At 48.0% G+C, this 21,151-nt stretch overlaps 1 protein-coding gene across 1 annotated transcript in view; it reads right to left on the reverse strand.

Moving 5' to 3' along the window:
• Positions 1-21,151, reverse strand: part of LOC126481581 (UDP-glycosyltransferase UGT5-like) — a 118,672-nt gene that overhangs the window by 45,531 nt on the left and 51,990 nt on the right. The window contains exon 2 of the mRNA XM_050105441.1: positions 14,660-15,478. Coding sequence (XP_049961398.1) covers positions 14,660-15,478 — 819 coding nt within the window. The remainder of the gene's footprint in view (positions 1-14,659; positions 15,479-21,151) is intronic.

A 21,151-nucleotide genomic window follows, 5' to 3' on the forward strand; every position in this document is an offset into this window, starting at 1 on the left:
TGACAGAAGCGGTAGTAGGGAGGAAGGGCGGCCTGCATACCCTAAATACAAAGGGGCGTCGAAAAAAATGTCATGGGCTGGATTAGCAGGCATGGAAGACAAATGGCTAGCATAACGACCCAGAAGGACAGCTCGCCGATTGGACAGCAGAGGTTCAGCAGTCTCAGCATAAAGGCTTTTCACAGGGGTGGTGTAAAAATCTTCAGACACTAAACGTAATCCACGGTGGTGGATAGAGTCTGGGAAAAGTACTGTCGGTCCAAATTCGATTGTAAAGGTGAAGGAGGCAACGCAGACTATCGTATGATAAATGCAGCAACATTTGGATGTGGATACCATCCGGTCCTGGGGCGGAGGAGCGAGAGGAAGAGAGTTCCCGCATGGAGAAAACAGTATTTTAGCTTTCGTGATTGTGAGAGGAGAAAGCAAGAGATCGCACTTCCGCTGCACGTTTTTTCGGGAGAAAAGCGGGAGGGTAGTTTGAAGAGCTCGAAATCGCAGCAAAGTGTTGACCAAATGAGTTAGAAATTGGGACGGGGTCCACTAATGTATCATGCGCGACAGTGAGCCCAGAGACCGGGGAAAACGAGGCGCGCCAGATAACAGTCGAATCCGACGCCAAACTTCCGAGGAGGGAGTGAAGGTGTTAAATGAGATAGTAAAGAAGTCCCAGCTTGCCTTCTTGCTATCGCGGATGACGCGACGGCATCGCGCACGGAACTGCTTATAGCGGATACAGTTGACCAATGTAGGATGGTGGTGGAAACGCGAAGAGCACGTCGCCGCTCACGTATTGCGTCACGGCATACCTCGTTCCACCAAGGAACTGCGGGGCGCCGGGGCAATTCGGAGGTGCGTGGTATTGAACGTTCCGCAGCTGTAAGAATAACGTCTGTAATATGAGTGACCTGATCGTCGACGCTAGGAAAGTGACGGTCATCGAATGTCGGTAGAGACGAAAAAAGTGTCCAATCGGCTTGGGCCAACTTTCAGTGTCGCGGGCGCTTACATGGCAGGTGTGGCTGCAATCGAAGGACACATGGAAAGTGGTCACTCGAGTGTGTATCAGCAAGGGCGAACCATTCAAAGCGTCGAGCTAGCGGAACGGTACCGACCGAAAGGTCCAAATGAGAGAAATTTGTCGTGGAGGCAGACAAAAATGTAGGGTCCCCAGTGTTGAGGCAAACTAGATCCGCTTGGTGGAAGACGTCTAGCAATAGTGAGCCATGCGGACAATGATGTGGAGATCCCCAAAGCGGGTGGTGGGTAATTGAAGTCCCCAACCAGGAAATAGAGGGGGGGTGGGGGGTGGAAGCTGACCAAGAAGATGAAGGAGATCAGCTCATGCCATTGGTGTGGACGATGGAACGTATACAGTACAAAGAGAGAAGGTGTATCCAGAAAGGGAAAGACGGACAGCTACTGCTTGGAAGGAAGTGTTTAAGGTGATTGGGTGATAATGGAGAGTATCATGAGTCCTCCATGTGCTGGAGTGCCTTCAACAGAGGGGAGATCAAATCCGACTGACTGAAAATGGGGGAAGACAAAGCGGTCATGGGGACGCAGCTTTGTTTCCTGAAGACAGAAGATGACTGGCGAGTAGGATCGTAAGAGGATCGACAGTTCATCCCGATTGGCTCGAATTCCGCGTATATTCCTGTGTATAATGGACATAGGGTGGACAGAAAATGGAAGAATGTGGCCGAGGTTGCCCTCAACTCAACGACAGCTCAGAGCTTGCGACTGACAGCATGCAACAGCAGTCAGCCGAAGGCAGAAGATCCTCATCCATAGGTTGTTGAGGAGCAGCTCTGAGGGCACTCCCGCCTTAGGTGATTGTTCACACCTAAGGTCACACCTCCTGAGAAACGGACGGAGGGACCAATCGGCACTTTCGGAAGGTATCAGCTCGGGTAATCACCCCTCTCTGGGCCTGGCCGTTACCTGGGGGTACGTAAGTGTCCTACCTGTCTACCTGTGGCGGGGAATTATGCGTTACCCTGTCACCGGCTATCCATGGAAATTCATGGGTTGGCCTTCAGACATGCACAGGGAGGAAAAAAGAGAAAGGGAAAAACAAGGAAAGGGAGAGGAAAGAAGTTAGGTCTCAAACGCCGCAGTGGAGAAAGGGTTAAGAGAAGAGATAAGGAAAAGAGACGGATGGAGGAAGGACGAAGGCTTACAAGCAGAGAAAGCGAAAAATGTGTTACATTTTCGAGTGTCCGTCTCCTGACGTAGGGACAAAACATACTCTTAGAGGGGGAGAAAGGGAAGGAAAGAGTGGGAGGTGAGGGGGGGGGGGGCCAAGATGGGTGATGGGGAAGGATGCGGAAAATGAAAGTATGTAGCCCGGAAATGAAGGCGGGCCATTAGCTCGGGGTCCCGTGCTCACTACGCACGTATCCACAAAATAGTTTTGGACTCCCTGGGGGGCTGCTCCAAATAACCGTGAGATACAAAGATATCACCGGCCATACAGCCCGACAACCAGGAGTGATCTCCGGTGCTGTTTCTTGTCATAGGAGCTCCCTTCAGTACAGCGGTACATCGACGGTATTCTAAGCGTCAGTTTGTTACCATTCATGGCAAGCCATCCTTGGCTTGCAGCTCAGTAACATAATGGTCGCTCGCACGTGGCGAGAGTTTTTGCTGCTTTTCTTCTGGCTTGCAGAATACCCTCCCTCGTCAGCAAGGTTACCGCATCTCTCCCCTACAAAGAACGTTTGGAGCAGTATGGGCAGAGTCCTCCAACCAGCTCCGGATTATGATCTAAAGCGCCAGTTGGACAGAATGTGGCACGATAACTCGCAGGAGGACATTTAACACAACTGTATCCGTCAATAACTGCTTTTGTAACGGCCAGAGCTGCACCAACACATTGACCTGCTCAATTTGTGAAGCTCTTTCTCTTGAATAAACAGTGAACTTTCTTTGAAATTGTCATGTACATCGACAAATGATTACGTCTATCGATTTCTGTTCCATTCGGATAATTCGTTGGTGGTTCGTTTTTGCTTGTCAGTGTATCAAGAGGTATTGGTAGAACTAAGTGTAACACCCCACTGACCCTATTTTCAGTTTAGAGAATAGGGCAGAATACATTTGAGTTCCACTTGTTCAACATTAAATATTTTTGAATGAGACTTTAGAAAGATTTTTTTTGCAGTATAGCTTCCAGTTAGGTCCGAAAATTTGTTCAGGGAACTGAATGACATCCGATCTCGTTCAGGGGTAATAGCAGAAAGATTGCCAACCACCGCCCTATAACAATGAACTAACTTAAGTGGCGCCCATTTTATGTGGCATACTACACCCAGTGTTGGTTGGTTGGTTGGTTCAAAAGAGGGGGGGGAAGGGACGAAACTGCTAGGTCATCGATCCCTCGTTCCATCTACATCTACATCTACACTCCGCGAGCCACCTTACGGTGTGTGGCGGAGGGTACTTATTGTACCACTATCTGATCCCCCCTTCCCTGTTCCATTCACGAATTGTGCGTGGGAAGAACGACTGCTTGTAAGTCTCCGTATTTGCTCTAATTTCTCGGATCTTTTCGTTGTGATCATTACGCGAGATATATGTGGGCGGTAGTAATATGTTGCCCATCTCTTCCCGGAATGTGCTCTCTCGTAATTTCGATAATAAACCTCTCCGTATTGCGTAACGCCTTTCTTGAAGTGTCCGCCACTGGAGCTTGTTCAGCATCTCCGTAACGCTCTCGCGCTGACTAAATGTCCCCATGACGAATCGCGCTGCTTTTCGCTGGATCATGTCTATCTCTTCTATTAATCCAACCTGGTAAGGGTCCCATACTGATGAGCAATACTCAAGAATCGGACGAACAAGCGTTTTGTAAGCTACTTCTTTCGTCGATGAGTCACATTTTCTTAGAATTCTTCCTATGAATCTCAACCTGGCGCCTGCTTTTCCCACTATTTGTTTTATGTGATCATTCCACTTCAGATCGCTCCGGATAGTAACTCCTAGGTATTTTACGGTCGTTACCGCTTCCAATGATTTACCACCTATGGCATAATCGTACTGGAATGGATTTCTGCCCCTATGTATGCGCATTATATTACATTTATCTACGTTTAGGTAAAGCTGCCAGCTGTCGCACCATGCATTAATCCTCTGCAGGTCCTCCTGGAGTACGTACGAGTCTTCTGATGTTGCTACTTTCTTGTAGACAACCGTGTCATCTGCAAATAGCCTCACGGAGCTACCGATGTTGTCAACTAAGTCATTTATGTATATTGTAAACAATAAAGGTCCTATCACGCTTCCCTGCGGTACTCCCGAAATTACCTCTACATCTGCAGATTTTGAACCGTTAAGAATGACATGTTGTGTTCTTTCTTCTAGGAAATCCTGAATCCAATCACAAACCTGGTCCGATATTCCGTAAGCTCGTATTTTTTTCACTAAACGTAAGTGCGGAACCGTATCAAATGCCTTCCTGAAGTCCAGGAATACGGCATCAATCTGCTCGCCAGTGTCTACGGCACTGTGAATTTCTTGGGCAAATAGGGCGAGCTGAGTTTCACATGATCTCTGTTTGCGGAATCCATGTTGGTTATGATGAAGGAGATTTGTATTATCTAAGAACGTCATAATACGAGAACACAAAACATGTTCCATTATTCTACAACAGATTGACGTAAGCGAAATAGGCCTATGATTATTCGCATCTGATTTATGACCCTTCTTGAAAATGGGAACGACCTGCGCTTTCTTCCAGTCGCTAGGTACTTTACGTTCTTCCAGCGATCTACGATAAATTGCTGATAGAAAGGGGGCAAGTTCTTTAGCATAATCACTGTAGAATCTTAAGGGTATCTCGTCTGGTCCGGATGCTTTTCCGCTACTAAGTGATAGCAGTTGTTTTTCAATTCCGATATCGTTTATTTCAATATTTTCCATTTTGGCGTCCGTGCGACGGCTGAAGTCAGGGACCATGTTACGATTTTCCGCAGTGAAACAGTTTCGGAACACTGAATTCAGTATTTCTGCCTTTCTTCGGTCGTCCTCTGTTTCGGTGCCATCGTGGTCAACGAGTGACTGAATAGGGGATTTAGATCCGCTTACCGATTTTACATATGACCAAAACTTTTTAGGGTTCTTGTTTAGATTGTTTGCCAATGTTTTATGTTCGAATTCGTTGAATGCTTCTCTCATTGCTCTCTTTACGCTCTTTTTCGCTTCGTTCAGCTTTTCCTTATCAGCTATGATTCGACTACTCTTAAACCTATGATGAAGCTTTCTTTGTTTCCGTAGTACCTTTCGTACATGATTGTTATACCACGGTGGATCTTTCCCCTCGCTTTGGACCTTAGTCGGTACGAACTTATCTAAGGCGTACTGGACGATGTTTCTGAATTTTTTCCATTTTTGTTCCACATCCTCTTCCTCAGAAATGAACGTTTGATGGTGGTCACTCAGATATTCTGCGATTTGTGCCCTATCACTCTTGTTAAGCAAATATATTTTCCTTCCTTTCTTGGCATTTCTTATATGTCACAAGAGTCTCTGTCCCTGGCTCCAGTTCTGATTGTGTGACTATCCCATTCTATACCTGGCAGATTGAAGTCTCCCCCTATTACAATAGTATGATCACGAAACTTCTTCACGACGTTCTGCAGGTTCTCTCTGAGGCGCTCAACTACTACGGTTGCTGATGCAGGTGGTCTATAGAAGCATCCGACTATCGTATCTGACCCACCTTTGATACTTAACTTAACCCAGATTATTTCACATTCGCATTCGCTAATAACTTCACTGGATATTATTGAATTCTTTACTGCTATAAATACTCCTCCACCATTGGCGTTTATCCTATCCTTGCGGTATATATTCCATTCTGTGTCTAGGATTTCGTTACTGTTCACTTCCGGTTTTAACCAACTTTCCGTTCCTAATACTATATGCGCACTATTTCCTTCAATAAGAGATACTAATTCAGGAACCTTGCCCTGGATACTCCTGCAGTTTACCAATATTACGTTGACTTTTCCTGTTTTTGGTCTCTGAGGACGGACGTTCTTTATCAACGATGATAATGTCCTCTCTGGTAAGCCGTCAGGTATTTTATCGTTTCGCCCAAGGGGGGGGTCCCTCTAACCTAAAAAACCCCCGTGTGCACGCCACACGTACTCTGCTACCCTAGTAGCTGCTTCCGGTGTGTAGTGCACGCCTGACCTGTCTAGGGGGGCCCTACAGTTCTCCACCCAATAACGGAGGGCGATGAATTTGCAACCATTATAGTCGCAGAGTCGTCTGAGCCTCTGGTTTAGACCCTCCACACGGCTCCAAACCAGAGGACCGCGATCGACTCTGGGCACTATGCTGCAGATATTAAGCTCAGCTTGCACTCCGCGTGCGATGCTGGTTGTCTTCACCAAATCAGCCAGCCGCCGGAAGGAACCAAGGATGGCCTCAGAACCCAAACGGCAGGCGTCATTCGTTCCGACATGTGCTACTATCTGCAGCCGGTCACACCCAGTGCGTTCAATAGCTGCCGGAAGGGCCTCCTCCACATTACGGACGAGACCCCCCGGCAAGCACACCGAGTGCACACTGGCATTCTTCCCCGACCTACCCGCTATTTTCCTAAGGGGCTCCATAACCCGCCTAACGTTGGAGCTCCCTATAACTAATAGGCCCGCCCTCTGTGACTGTCGGGACCTTGCCGGAGAATCGGCCACTGGCCCAACAGGCGAGGCATCCTGTGGTGGCTCGGAAACGATGTCATCACCACTAGGAAGCACCCCGTACCTGTTGGAAAGGGGTAAGGCAGCTGCCACGCGGCCAGATCCCACCTTCGCCTTTCGGCCAGGCACGCGCGAGCCCACCACTGTCCGCCATTCACCCTGGAGTGATGGCTGACCGGTAAGATGCTCACTGCCGGAAGACGCAGCGACATCAGGGGTTCCATGCGATTCCAAGGCCACCGAAGTAGGCATAGGTCTCACCACAGTTGCCCCAACGCCACTACGAGCCGACGCCTGCGCCTCGAGCTCGATGAGCCTAACAGACAAAGCCTCCACCTGCCCCCGAAGAGTGGCCAATTCTCCTTGCGTCCGCTCACAACAACCACAGTCCCTACACATGACTGTTTACCCTACAAGCGAACGGTGTACTCGCCTTATTAGCAGCAGGAAATCGAAGTGCTCTCTCACTGACGGTCTAACCGACACTGAGCTGTTCTAACCAAACAAACAAAAGCCTGTACGATACGAGGGTCGATAGCAACGGCGATACTGTACACTACACTGTTATTAAAATAAACGGTTGTGTCTAGTAGGCACTCAAACACGCAAGAAATTACAAAAATAAAATAGTAACTACCCAGATAACTGAAAATAAGTTGTACCTGTTTGAAGCTCGTAAAAATGTGTAACAAGCGAACGGTGTACTCGCCTTATTAGCAGCAGGAAATCGAAGTGCTCTCTCACTGACGGTCTAACCGACACTGAGCTGTTCTAACCAAACAAACAAAAGCCTGTACGATACGAGGGTCGATAGCAACGGCGATACTGTACACTACACTGTTATTAAAATAAACGGTTGTGTCTAGTAGGCACTCAAACACGCAAGAAATTACAAAAATAAAATAGTAACTACCCAGATTAAGATGGAGATATATAAAACACAGCTGGAAGAAAGGAAATACCATAAGAATGACAGAGGGGCAACAAACACTAAAAAGGACAATATCGGCCAAGAAAACCACAGAGAGAAGCAAGGAAGATGTACAAGAGATGGAAACAAGGTAACAGATTACCATGACTGGCTGACCATGAGAATAAAAAAAGGAGAAGCTAGCCACTCTGCAACACATTGAAACCTCCACCCGAAAAGCACTAGGATTTTTTTTTGTGGGGTTTAAGGGCGCTCAACTGCTGAGGTCATTAGTAAAACTCAAGGGGATTGGGGGGGGGGACACCAGAAGGACCTGACAAAGGTGCAGATAAAGGTGCAGATAAAGTAAGTAAAAAGGTCAAATGTCTTTGGACAAGCCAGTTAAAGTTATAAAACGCAGAATACGAGCAGCTGCTCGAGCGTCATCAGCTAAAACATCCGGTAAGGTAGATGGCAGGGACAGGATAATACGAAATTGATTGAAACGGGGACACGACAATAAAACATGGCGCACTGTTAATGCCTGACCACAAGGGCACTGCGGGGCTGGATCACCGGAGAGCAGGTAGCGGTGGCTAAACCGGCAATGCCCAATCTGCAACCTGGTCAGAAGGACCTCCTCGCGCCGAGATGGTCGGGAGGATGTTGTCCAAGCAGTTGGGAGCGGTTTTACTGCCCGGAGCTTGTATCCTTGGAGGGATGACCAAGCATCCCACCACAACGACACAAGCCTCTTACATACATCCCCACGAACGTCAGATGACGGGACATAATGGGAGGCTGGCCGAGGCAGGAGGACTGCAGCCTTGGCTGCAGCATCCGCAGCCTCATTCCCAGGCACTCCTACATGTCTGGGAACCCACAGAAAGCTGACAGAACCACCAATATTAGCGAAAGAATGGAGGGACTGCTGTATCTGTTGAATCAAGGGATGGACCGGATAGGGAGCTCAAAGGCTCTGAAGAGCACTGAGCGAGTCAGAGCATACGATTAATGGTGGTGGCGGCGGGCATACTGAACGGCCTGATGGAGAGCAAAAAGCTCGGCCGTAAAGCTGGAACATTGGTCGAGGAGCCGGTATTTAACTGTGGCGGCCCCGACGACAAAGGCACAGCCGACACCATCGTCAGTTTTGGAGCCATCGGTGTAAATAAAGGTGTGACCGGCAAGTCGAGCACGAATTTCGACAAACCGTGAGCAATACACTGCAGCCGGAGTACCCTCCTTCGGTCGAGATAAATAGGAACCGGAGCCTGGAGCCAAGGTGGAGTCGGGCTCTCACCCTCTCTGAAGGTGGTAGGGAGGGCAAAATCCATTTGTCGAAGCAGGCGACGAAAGCGGACTCCGGGGGGCAGCAGGGCAGACACATACAACCCTTACTGACGGTCGAGAGAATCTGCGAAGAAGGACTCGTAAGAGGGGTGGTCGGGCATAGACAACAGCCGGCACGCATACCGACACAGCAGTACGTCGCGCCGGTAGGTCAATGGTAACTCGGCAGCTTCAGCATAAAGACTCTCCACAGGACTAGTGTAGAAGGCTCCGGTCGCAAGACGTATCCTCCGATGGTGGATGGAGTTGAGCCGGCGTAAGAGGGACGGCCGAGCGGACGAGTAGACGAAGCTCCCATAATCCAGCTTCGATCGGACTATGGACCGATACAAGCGAAGCAGGACAGTGCGATCCGCTCCCCAAGATGAACCGCTAAGAACTCTTAGGACATTAAGGGAACGTGTACAACAGGCCGCCAAATAAGAGACATGTGGAGACCAACACAGTTTCCTGTCCAACGTGAGCCCTAGAAACTTAGTTGTTTCCACGAATGGGAGAACAACGGGACCGAGATGTAAGGATGGCGGAAGGAACGCTTTATATCGCCAAAAGTTGATACAAACTGTCTTCTCTTCAGAGAACCGGAAGCCATTTGCCACGCTCCATGAGTAGAGGCTGTCTAGACAACGCTGAAGGCAGCGCTCCAGGAGGCATGTTCTCTGGGCACTGCAGTAGATCGCGAAGTCATCGACAAAGAGAGCCTGAGACATTAGGTGGAATGCAATCCATAATTGGATTGATCGCTATGGCAAAAAGGGCTACGCTCAAGACGGAGCCCTGAGGCACTCCGTTCTCTTGGAGGAAGACGTCGGACAATACGGAACCCACACGTACCCTAAACTTTCGATCCGTTAAAAAGGAATCAATAAAAAGGGGCAGGCGACCGCGTAGGCCCCACCTGTGCATAGTGCGGAGGATACCTCCTCTCCAACAGGTATCATAAGCCTTCTCCAAGTCGAAGAACACGGCTACCGTTTGGCGCCTTCGCAAAAAGTTGTTCATGATGAATGTCGACAGGGTAACAAGGTGGTCAACAGCGGAGCGGCGGCGACGAAAGCCGCATTGGACATTAGTAAGTAGTCGTCGAGATTCAAGAATCCAGACTAACCGAGCATTAACCATGCGCTCCATCACCTTACGGACACAGCTTGTAAGAGAAATGGGGCGGTAACTAGAAGGAAGGTGTCTATCCTTCCCGGGTTTGGGTATAGGAACAACAACAGCGTCACGCCAACGCATGGGGACTTGACCTTCGGTCCAGACGCGATTGTAGGTACGAAGAAGGAAGCTTTTGCCCGCCGGAGAAAGGTGTGCCAGCATCTGAACGTGAATGGCATCTGACCCCGGAGCAGAGGACCGGGACAGTGCAAGCGCACGTTCGAGTTCCCGCATAGTAAAGGGGGCATTGTAAGTTTCCAGATTCAGCGAGTGGAAGGAAGGTCGCCGAGCCTCTTCTGCCTCTTTCCTGGGAAGGAAGGCAGGATGGTAATGGGCGGAGCTTGAAACCTCCGCGAAAAAGCGGCCAAAGGCGTTGGAGACAGCCACAGGATCAACAAGGACCTCATTACCTGAGGTCAGGCCAGGTACCGAGGAGTGGGCCTTAATGCCCGACAGCCGGCGCAGGCTACCCCAAACGACAGAAGATGGAGTGAAACTGTTAAAGGAGCTGGTGAAAGAGGCCCAACAAGCTTTTTTGCTGTCTTTGATGACTCTACAGCATTGCGCTCGGAGTCGTTTGTATTCAATACAATTCGCCAACGTAGAATGGCGGCGAAAGGTGCGTAAAGCACGTCGTCGAGCACGGATAGCGTCCCTACAAGCCTCGTTCCACCAGGGGACGGAAACGCGACGTGAAGAAGAAGTAGTACGAGGAATGGAACGTTCGGCAGCATTGATGATAACAGCCGTGAGGTATTCGACCTGACTGTCAGAACTGGGAAAATCGTGGTCCGGAAAGGTCGCCAGGGAGGAGTACAGTCCCCAGTCAGCTTTCAGTATGTTCCAGCGCGAAGGACGTGGGGATGGGGTGTGGTGCAGGAGACGAACGACACAGGGGAAGTGGTCGCTCGAATAGGTGTCAGAAAGGACATACCACTCGAACCGACGGGCAAGAGTGGCAGAACAGATCGAGAGGTCCAAGTGGGAGTAGGTATGAGTAGAGTCCGAAAGGAAAGTCGGGGCGCCGGTATTGAGGCAGACAAGATTGAGATGGTTGAAGACATCCGCCAAGAGTGAGCCTCTTTGACAGGACGCAGGAAAGCCCCAAAGGGGATGATGGGCATTGAAGTCGCCAAATAATAAAAACGGCGGGGGAAGCTGAACGATCAGGTGCATCATGTCAGCCCGACTAACAGCAGATGATGGTGGAGTGTAGACGGTACAAACTGAAAAAGTAAAAGCAGAAAGAGTAATGCGGACAGCTATTGCTTGGAGTGGGGTGGTCAATGGGATGGGATGGTAATAAACATCGTCCCGAACGAGCAACATGACCCCACCATGAGCTGGGATACCGTCCACAGGGGTGAGGTCATACCGCTCCGAGGTATAGTGGGTAAAGGCAATACGGTCAGTCGGGCGCAACTTGGTTTCCTGGAAACCAAGGACGAGCGGACAGTGCAGGCGGAGGAGCAGTTGTAATTCCTCCTGATTAGACCGAATACGCTACAACCGGCGGGAGGCGGTTCCTGTTCCATCAAGTCTTCGCCAGCTGCGCCCGCTGTCCCGGGTTGTGTAGGAGGGGCAACATCATTTGCCGATGAGAGGCCATCTGAGCGCCTGGCAGCAGAGCGTCCCGGCGAAACTGAGGACGGCCGGGAGCAATGACTCACAGATGGAGCGTCAGACGAAACGCGCCGGGGTGGAGAGGGGGATAGAGACTACTTCTTTGAGGCCTTCTTGGAAGTTCGAGGAGGCACAGGGATGGTGGGCTGGACCCGAAGAAGGTCCTCACGCACGGGTCTCATTTTGGAACGCCGGACCTCGGAAGCTGGTGTCCGGAACGTTTCCCCGATGGACGCCAGAGAAGAGGGTCGCTTCTCAGGCGGCGAGGGGGGGGGGGAGGAGGATGAGGAGGAGAAAGGGTGGCCCCTGGGGCAGAGGGGGCGGGGGCCGCAGGGGGAGGAGGATTTGGAAGGGAGGGATTTGGGAGGCGGAGGCATAGACCCCGGATGGGGGGTGGAGGTGGAGGGGGGACAGGATAGGGGTGAGGATACCGTGGAAGGAGTGGACACTACTGAGGCAAATGAAGTGGTCAACGTCACGGGATGGAGGCGATCATGCTTCTTCCTGGCCTCAGAATAAGAGAGACGATCCAAAGTTTTGAGTTCTTGAATCTTTTTCTCTTTCTGATACGCGAGGCAGCCTAAGGATCTAGGCAAGTGGATGCCAGGACAATTAACGCACCGAGGTGGTGCAAACACCGAAAACAGCGCATAGGAGGCAGGACGTAAGGTCGCACGTCGCACCGGTAGCACATCACCTTTACCTTCTCTGGGAGAACGTTCCCCTTGAAGGCGAGGATAAAGGCCCCGGTGCCGATGTGACGGACTGGCTACCATGCTGGATTTCTGGTGCCATGGAAAGTCCATCATGATCGTAGGTGCAGATGGGGATGCACTATGTGCGTAACTTGTACAACCCATCAGGCATTTAGGCCCAATTTGAGGAATAGTGGGTATGGTTACAACGCCATTACAATGCTGATTGCCAAGGTCTTAGTGCACTGAGGACCAGTGGTACACCATGTAAGGTGTCCTTCCCCAAAAGGCTCGTACTTCTGTAGAATTTTGAAAAATGGAGGTCAAACCCCAAGGGGGACCTTCACATGGAAGGCCGAAACGGTTGAAACTCCTTTTAGTAGCCTCTTACGACAGGCAGGAATACCTCGGGCCTATTCTTACCCCGGACCCGCAGGGGGGGGGGGGGGGGAGTGGTGGTGTGGGTGCCACCACAGTGCCTTGGTTGTTGGGGGTCTTTATTTTTAGGTTTGTGACGCTGCTCTGTATATTTACCTGACTGGGAGGGTTTGACTGATTCAGTCTCACAGACCAAGGAAGATCTTTAAGCCATATAACCAGCTACCTCTGGTTGCTTCAGCCACTGACGATTGTCAGTTTGGCCACTGGTAGCAACCTGGGATGAAAGTGTCCAAAGGGATCCCTTCCTGGAGAGAGGAGCCGAAGAAGATACTGTTCCAGCTGAGAACTGGGAACTGACGTCCATGATGGCTGGGGCAGTAGGTTGTGCAGGATCAACAGGGGGGAAAGTGCACCCACCATAAAGTGGGCATGTGGAGTCTGACAGCTCAGAGCCAACTTTACGCTGTGGAACAGAAGATTTTACAACCATTGCCTTAGTGGCAGCATAGACTGACATATGCACAGGATGCAGCCTCTCATTTTCTCTTAGCCTCAGTGCAGGTGAGTCGGTCCAGGGCCTTGTATTCAATTATTTTCCTTTCTTTCTGGAGACTCCTGCAGTCTGGCGAGCAAGGCGAATGGTGCTCTCTGTAGTTGACACAGATGGGAGGCAGGGCACAGGGAGTATTGGGATATGAAGGACATCCCATCAGGTGACACTGGAAGTACAGCAGGAAGACACGACCAAACTTCCAGCACTTAAATCACTGCATCAGGGAGGGAAGACAATTACCTTGACCTTCTTGGGTAATGTGTCACACACTAAGGCGAAGATGAAGGCCCGAGTGGCAACCTGATTATCTATCAAATCCCAGTGTGCACGCTGGACGAAATGGACACCTCGCCCTCTCTAAACTTGTGCACAGCTCATCGCAGACTGCAAAAGAATGTCCCTACAAAATTTGATACCCTGGACCATATTTAAGCTCTTATGGGGCATGATGGAAACAAACATCCCCAACCTCGTCACAAGCGAGTAATGCTCATGACTGGGCAGAGGATGCTGTTTTTATCAGGTCCGACCATGAGCCCATTTTGGACAAGCCCCCCACCTCCAAAAACTTGTCTCTAAATGCTCCACTCCGACCAGAGGCCCTCCCCACGGGCGCCACTCAGCCACAGCAAAGGTCACCTGGCAGGATTTCCATTGCCTTGAGTCCCGATTCCCCAGGGTGATGGGCATCTACTACTTGGCACATGTGGGGAGTTAACGGCGCAGGTATCAGCAGAGCTATTCCTGTGTGTTCAGGGGGCTACAACCAACAGGATACATGGAGACCCCACCACTACAGACTGGCTACCGAACTGGATATCAGGTGCAAACAACCTAAGAAGTCCATTATCGTCTCGTCAGCGCAGAAAGTGATATGGCACTGAGGATGGAGGAAAACGCACCCAGGAGGGTGACCTCATCGAACAGCTGGAGAATGAAGGATGCGAGAGGTCTCAGCGCAGGATGGACACTGTGCCACGTAAGACGCCCTTCCCCAATTGGCTCGTTCTTCAGGGAAAGTTCGAGGAATTGAGGTCAAACCCTACAGGGGACCATCACAAAGGCCGAAACGTGAGAGACTCCTTTAAGTCGCCTCTTACGACAGGCAGGAATACCTCAGGCCTATTCTAATCCCTGGACCTGCAGGGGTTACACCCGGGATAGGTGCACTGCTGTCATCAACTGATCACAGAGCTTCCTGAGCAGGATTTTTTCCTTTTTTTTATATTAGGGTTTAACTTACTATGGCGTGAGTATAGTAAACTGAATCACTTACCTTTGGAAGTTCCTGCGCATGTTTGATGTGTATACCGCCGACCTCCACAACAGCTGGAACAATTGGTCGTGGAGGATTCAAAGATGGGTGTGAATTGACGAAAAGCATACTAGTACTTATTGCTATTTCTTGTAAAGGAGGGAGGCTGTCGCCAAAGTACTTCCTGACTATCTGATTTGTAGGTTTGTCCATGTACTCGTAAAAAAATAACTTGCTATAGGTCACATACCACGCGTTTCTCAGACGCTCAAAGAAGTTCATGTGGTCACTGAGCAGTAGAAACATGTGTGGCAAATACGACGGATTTTCAGGTAAACCAAAACGATCCGGATTCCACGGCATAAAGACAGAAGAAATTAGTCCAATGTTGGGTGCCTGAAATTTGTAGACGAAGGGCAGCATACAGTCGGTCGTGAATGGCTCAGTGAAGATTAGATCGTATTTTTCATTTGACTTCATTAGCTGTTGCATTGGGGGGAACTGCAGCAGCTTATCACACGCATGCACTGTGAGGCTTTCGAGTAGTTTCAGTGTTACCAAAGGATCACCTCTACCAAACGTATCGTCCATGGGAATTCCATTCACGACGGAAGGCAGAGAACCGACCAGGCTTACGTCAGTGTAGTTTGGTACGGGCTTCGCTTGAGGGAAGTGGCTGTAGACAAACACCTCGTGGCCCCTGGCAGCGAGCGCCTTCATCACCTCCTCGAACATTATAAAGTGGCTCTTTCCTGGATAATTGAACAGACCCAGAATGCGGGCAGCTTTCGATTCTCCATGTAGCACTGCCACTGTAATCACCAGGAAAATGTACTGCATCTGCAAAAAAAAATATGAGTGGCTTTAGTAGGAATTCATGTTCAGCTAAAATATAGTCAGTAAAAAGTAAGTCATGTCAAAAGATATCCCTAAATTTAAATTATTTGCTCAACATACTTTTAGCTTAAGTCACTAACCCCTATCGTGATGGTTTGTGGGGCACGCAACTGCGCAGTCATCAGCGCCCATATAAAGTCCTAATCTTCAAACAGTCCAATTTTAGTCACTTTGACGGATGACGACGATTACGATGATGAACTGGTGAGGGCAACACAAACACCCAGTCCTCGGGCAGAGTGAATCCCCAACCCAGACTAACCACTGTCTTTGCAATATTTTGCAGGAAGGCGTTGGGTCATGTACCTCACGAAATGGTAATAGATAACGTCGTCTGAGGATAGAGTCTTCACCTGAAGCGAATTGTTATCTACTCGTATCTTGGTTGCAGGAAACGAGCGCTAGGTCAGGAAGATGGTGTGGCTGTGTTAGTGATTACCTGTTCTGTAAGCAGAAAGGTTTCATTCACTTATTGTGAATGCTATGTATATATTTTAACCACTTATTTATTAATTATTACTGTCAGCCTTGCTTGTTTGCGACGTGTGTCTAACCACTTCTACTGCTACAGTTCAAAATGGCTTTGAGCACTATGGGACTTAACATCTCAGGTCATCAGTCCCCTAGAACTTAGAACTACTTAAACCTAACTAACCTAAGGACATCACACACATCCATTCCCGAGGCAGGATTCGAACCTGCGACCGTAGCGGTCACGCGGTTCCAAACTGACGCGCTTAGAACCGCACGGCCACACCGGCCGGCTACTGCTACAGTTATCAGGGCATGCAGCGATCAGTTAATATTGTTTTCGTCACCGAGATCATTAACTAGTTTCTAGCTGTTTTGCTTAGCTCCCAGGGTGTTTACGATGTCCGTATCTTGGGTCTCCCAACACAGAAATGGAAAATATACCCTGGTGTGCAAAACATACCGTCCTAAGAAACTTTCGTATGATTTGTCCCTGCCAGATGACATAGGTAGCTCCATGAAACTTGGACCGTACATGGAAAGTGCTGCAGTATAGTACAGAAGGTAACAAAGAAATACGGAATGAACCGTGCAGAAATGACACTTTCATTCAAAGGTAGAAATTACTCTGAAGTCACCGCAATTCACGATGGTGCTATAGACACCACAGAAGACGGAACATGGTTGTTAGGGATATGATCGCTGACGGCAGTGCATGCTCGTCAACACGCTCCCATGCTGCCCACAAGTTTGTTATGGAAATCTTGTGGTAGGGCGTTCCATTCCTCCATCAGCGCTGTTGACAACTGCTGGATCATCGTTGGTGCATGAGGACGTGCTGCAACGCATCCCACACGTGATCGATGCCGATTGAGGAAGGGGCAGGCCAGTTTATTTGCCGAATATCCTCTCGTTCCAAGAGCCTCTACTTATATGCTGTTCTATGTGCCCGAACATTGCCATCCATAGAAATGAACCCAGGACCGAATGGACCTCCCCGGAAGACACACACATGGTATAGGAGTACAGAGTCACAATGACTATGAATGGTGAGTGTTCAGTGATTAAGGTCAGTACGTCCATGCAACATTATGTCTCGCCACACAGTAGCACTTTGGCCACTAAAACGATCACGCTCGACAATGCTGGACGTACCCTGATATGGTGAGAGGGGAGGGGTTAAGTAATTCACACAGGAACATTGTCGAACATGATCGTTTTGGTGGTCCAAGTATTTACTGTCACGCGACGCATAATGTTGCATGGATGTACTAACCTCCAGATCTTTAAACATGGTACACAAACCGGTCAACGCTATTTTGGCACGTACTCCTTCCCCACGTCCGTATTTTCATCGGTGCTTCCGGTCCTGATTGCATTGTTATGGTTCCGCGGCTCAGTTGGCAAAAACGGAGCTCTTCCGATCGCTCTGTTGTCCGTCTGCCGATCCGAGTTTTGAAAACCCCTTTTCTCAGAAACGGTAGAAGTATTAAGTTGAAATTAATGTCACGTACTAAAGTCTTCGGTCCCTTGACGGCATAATAAACGTTAGCTTGTACGTCAATGCAATCACAAACTATGGCCACTTATTTCACATGTCTTGATGCAATCACACTCAGAAAACCTTTATGTTACTTCCTGTTATTTTAGAATGATGAAATTTGGCAGTAAGTGAGGTTTCACAGTACAAGGTAAGGAAAAAATCCGAAAATTGTTAATTTGTAACTAACATCACACGAAAAGATTTGTCGTTTGTTATTCGACGGCAGACCTGAAATTAAAACAATCAGCAGTTCTACGTTCAGTCTTACTGGGTCGCAATGGTGAAAGACGTCAGGAAAGGAATGACTTCAATATTCGTATGACGCGATTCCGAATTTTATCCATCATATATCCAAAGAGCGATTACTGCACGTAAATATGGCGTTTCAAGTTTTATATGGAACACATTAGCAGACACCCAACTTTAAAGGCCGTTTCCACGGTCAGTAGACTGGTTAGATCTATTTTGCATGCATGTCCGACAGATCAGTGCATCGTTCTTCTCAGTAACACAGACACTGCAATATCTTATTTATTCGCCGCTATGAGGCAGCGACCCCTGAAAGGGGTTTTCAGAATGTATTTACCAGTACAGACTGATGAAGGAACGACGACGTATACAAGTTATTGTCTGGTCGCGAATCGTGCACTGATAGCCACAGCTTGTAACCTCCCCTCACTTATCGACCTTACTGACAGTGAAAAATTAAACCGCATGCACCTAATGGAAATTTGGGAAAAGCAATCGTCACCGAAGTTAATTTGTCGGTAAAGAAGGTGGAAAGGGTTACATCTAAATGAAAGGAAAAATACAAATGAAATTGGTGGAAATTAAAGGGTAAAATTAATAAAGAAAATAAATGTGCGGTCGTTACATTAACAATTAATTGGCGTTAATTAGATTTTGAGATTAAGGGAAAATTACAGTCGCCAGTCCTATGGACAACTACTATAATAATTGAAAAAGAAAGGTTATTGCGCATATAATTAGCACTAAAAGCGTGGCAACTGAAAGTTGACACGTAATGTGTGAAAACTGAACGTTTGTCAGAAGTAATAAATTTCGTTACACTGACTTAATTTAGCAAAAGAATTAATAAAACCGGAAAATTGAAAGTTAATTTAGTGACTGACATTAATAGTGAACTTTGTTTCTGAAGCACTACGAAATTCAATAAAATAAGGTTAGGCTTGGGCTACCTCAACAATAATTTCAAAAGCTACTTAAATCTACGCAATTTAGAAATGAGAGATTTAACTTTGAACTTGAATTAAATGATTCTGAACAATTAACAATAGTAAAATTTTGTATGTACCAAGCTGAGCTGCAGTCACAGGTAAGCTAAAATATGGTAACAAAACTCGCGCTCTTGATTTGTGCTTGTGTAATCTAAATATTGTAGCCAGCTATGAATACCTTAACTGAACTTTGAAATTAAAGCAGTGAAATGGAATGATATTACTTTAATGCTGGCGTTTGAATTTCAACGACACTTGGGTTCATTCTGGAAAATGAAGGGACCCTGCTTGGTAATGCAATTGGGACAATGAGCAACAAAGGTTCATGCTACATTGCTGTAATTTTGAAACAGTTTCAAAAGCTGAGGTCTGCCATACAGTTCTAAAACTTTACGTGCTTCCAGTCTTCCTTGTTGGTTGATTGAAGGTTTGAAGTCGTCGATCGAGGAGGTGGCGACAGTCACTCATTGTCGGCCATTGCTACTGCAGAAGCTGGATGTTGGCGCGCCTTCTTCTCGACATGGTCACCAGGTGAAACGGGCTCTTGGTGTGCTCCAGCTAATGCTTTCCGTCCGCGACACCGTGTCAAACTATCATAGCAAGTCGAGCGCAATTACATGCTGCCAAACCCCGAAAGCGCGGCAACTCGCGGGAGTGTCACACAACACACCTGCTCCACCGCCCTACTCCAGCCAGACTCCCTGCCCGCACTCCATGCGGCAGAGTTAACACTACCAAAGGTCCTAAACACTTTGGTTCTCCACACGAGCTATCGATGTAATCGTTTGATATAGTTTGCCCTAGGCCAGATCCAGCGTAAAAATACAAATATTTACGAAACAAACCAATTATACATCGACATATATATATATATTTTTTAAAACAATTACAATATATAAAGACACAGAAATCTCATATCTTCAGGTAACAAAATAAGGAAAAAAACTATAGTAGAATAGATGGAAAGAGGAGGATTTGCATTTCCGGCATTACAAGCTGTTACGGCGATTGCTCGAGTAAAGCGGGAAATCTGGATGCGAGTCCTGGTCTGTCACCAATTTTCCATGTCGTCACTCCCTTTTGTAGCTGATGGTTGTTCGTATTCGTAACTGCGACCGTATTTCACGACTGCTGTAGTCGCCGCAGTGCCTCCTCCTTGGGATATGGATTCTTGTCCGAAAGAGCATTGCGTGTTTCTTCGTAACACACGCACTGCATTATCTTATTTGCAAATGCCTTACCAAGGGCAAAAGGAACGGCTGCTGATGTATGAAGGAGAGCGGGAAAGGAAGGGGGAGGGCGCAAAATAATATGGCACCTGTGTAGAAAAAAGTTCTCTAACCGGCCCTGGTCTCAGAATGAAAGTGTCATTTCTGTTCGTCTCATTGCTTATTTCTTTCAATTACCTTCGGTAGTACAGTAGGATTTCTTTCTACGTATGGTCCAAGTTCCGTCGCTCTATGTCTCTTGGCAGTGACACGTCATGCCAGAGCTACTTTCGTCCTTTAGTTTTGCAAACCAGTGTATATGGTATATTTATTGCCGAGAAGTCATTCTGATATGTAAATGTTTTGGCGACATTATGCAAACTGCTCACAGCTTTCATGTCCACTGTCTGATGCGGTTGTCAAGCGCCCGTCACTTCTAATACTTTTCTGCACTTTTACCGTCACGCCTCATTGTACGCTCTTTAGCAGCGTAAAAACTGAGCTGCCGCACGTGCTAGTTGTCACAGTCCGTAGCAGACGTTTGCTGCCGAGGACCAGACAATCATCATTCGTTTTAGTTGGCTACACTGTGTGCGACGTGTTTCTTTTAAGCAACGATGTTCTAAACTAGTTACGAATAAAAGTGAAGAAGGTAATACTACACAGCTAAGCGAACTCAATACTGCATGTCTGAATGTACGCAGACGGAAATGCACAACTGTTGCTACTGCAGCCATATTCTGGGCCGAGACGAACGTGATCCTACAACATCGCCCCATTGGGGCCGTGGATGCGAAGCAGGGGAACAAAGCCAATGTGCACTCCGTGTGCATACCGTAACTCCCAAATCGTCCAAAAATAAACGAAAAATATCTTATTCAAAAATATAAAAAATTCACTTGACTCCTTCCAAATATATATTTTAAGTGTAGACCAGACGTGGCTTGAATTCAGAGACATCGTATCTACAGCAATTGAGAGATTTTTAGCACGTAAATTAACAAACGACTTATCTGATCCCCTTGGTGCACAAAAAAGGTCAGAACACTGTTGCAGAAAAAAGAAAAAAAGCATGGCAAATTTGAACTAAAGTAAAATCCCGAGATTAGTGATCTTTCACAGAAGCTCTAAACTTAGAGGACTTCAACGCGAGATG

Source organism: Schistocerca serialis, chromosome 5, assembly GCF_023864345.2.
Source record: "Schistocerca serialis cubense isolate TAMUIC-IGC-003099 chromosome 5, iqSchSeri2.2, whole genome shotgun sequence".
In the NCBI taxonomy this organism is placed as follows: Eukaryota; Metazoa; Arthropoda; class Insecta; order Orthoptera; family Acrididae; genus Schistocerca; species Schistocerca serialis.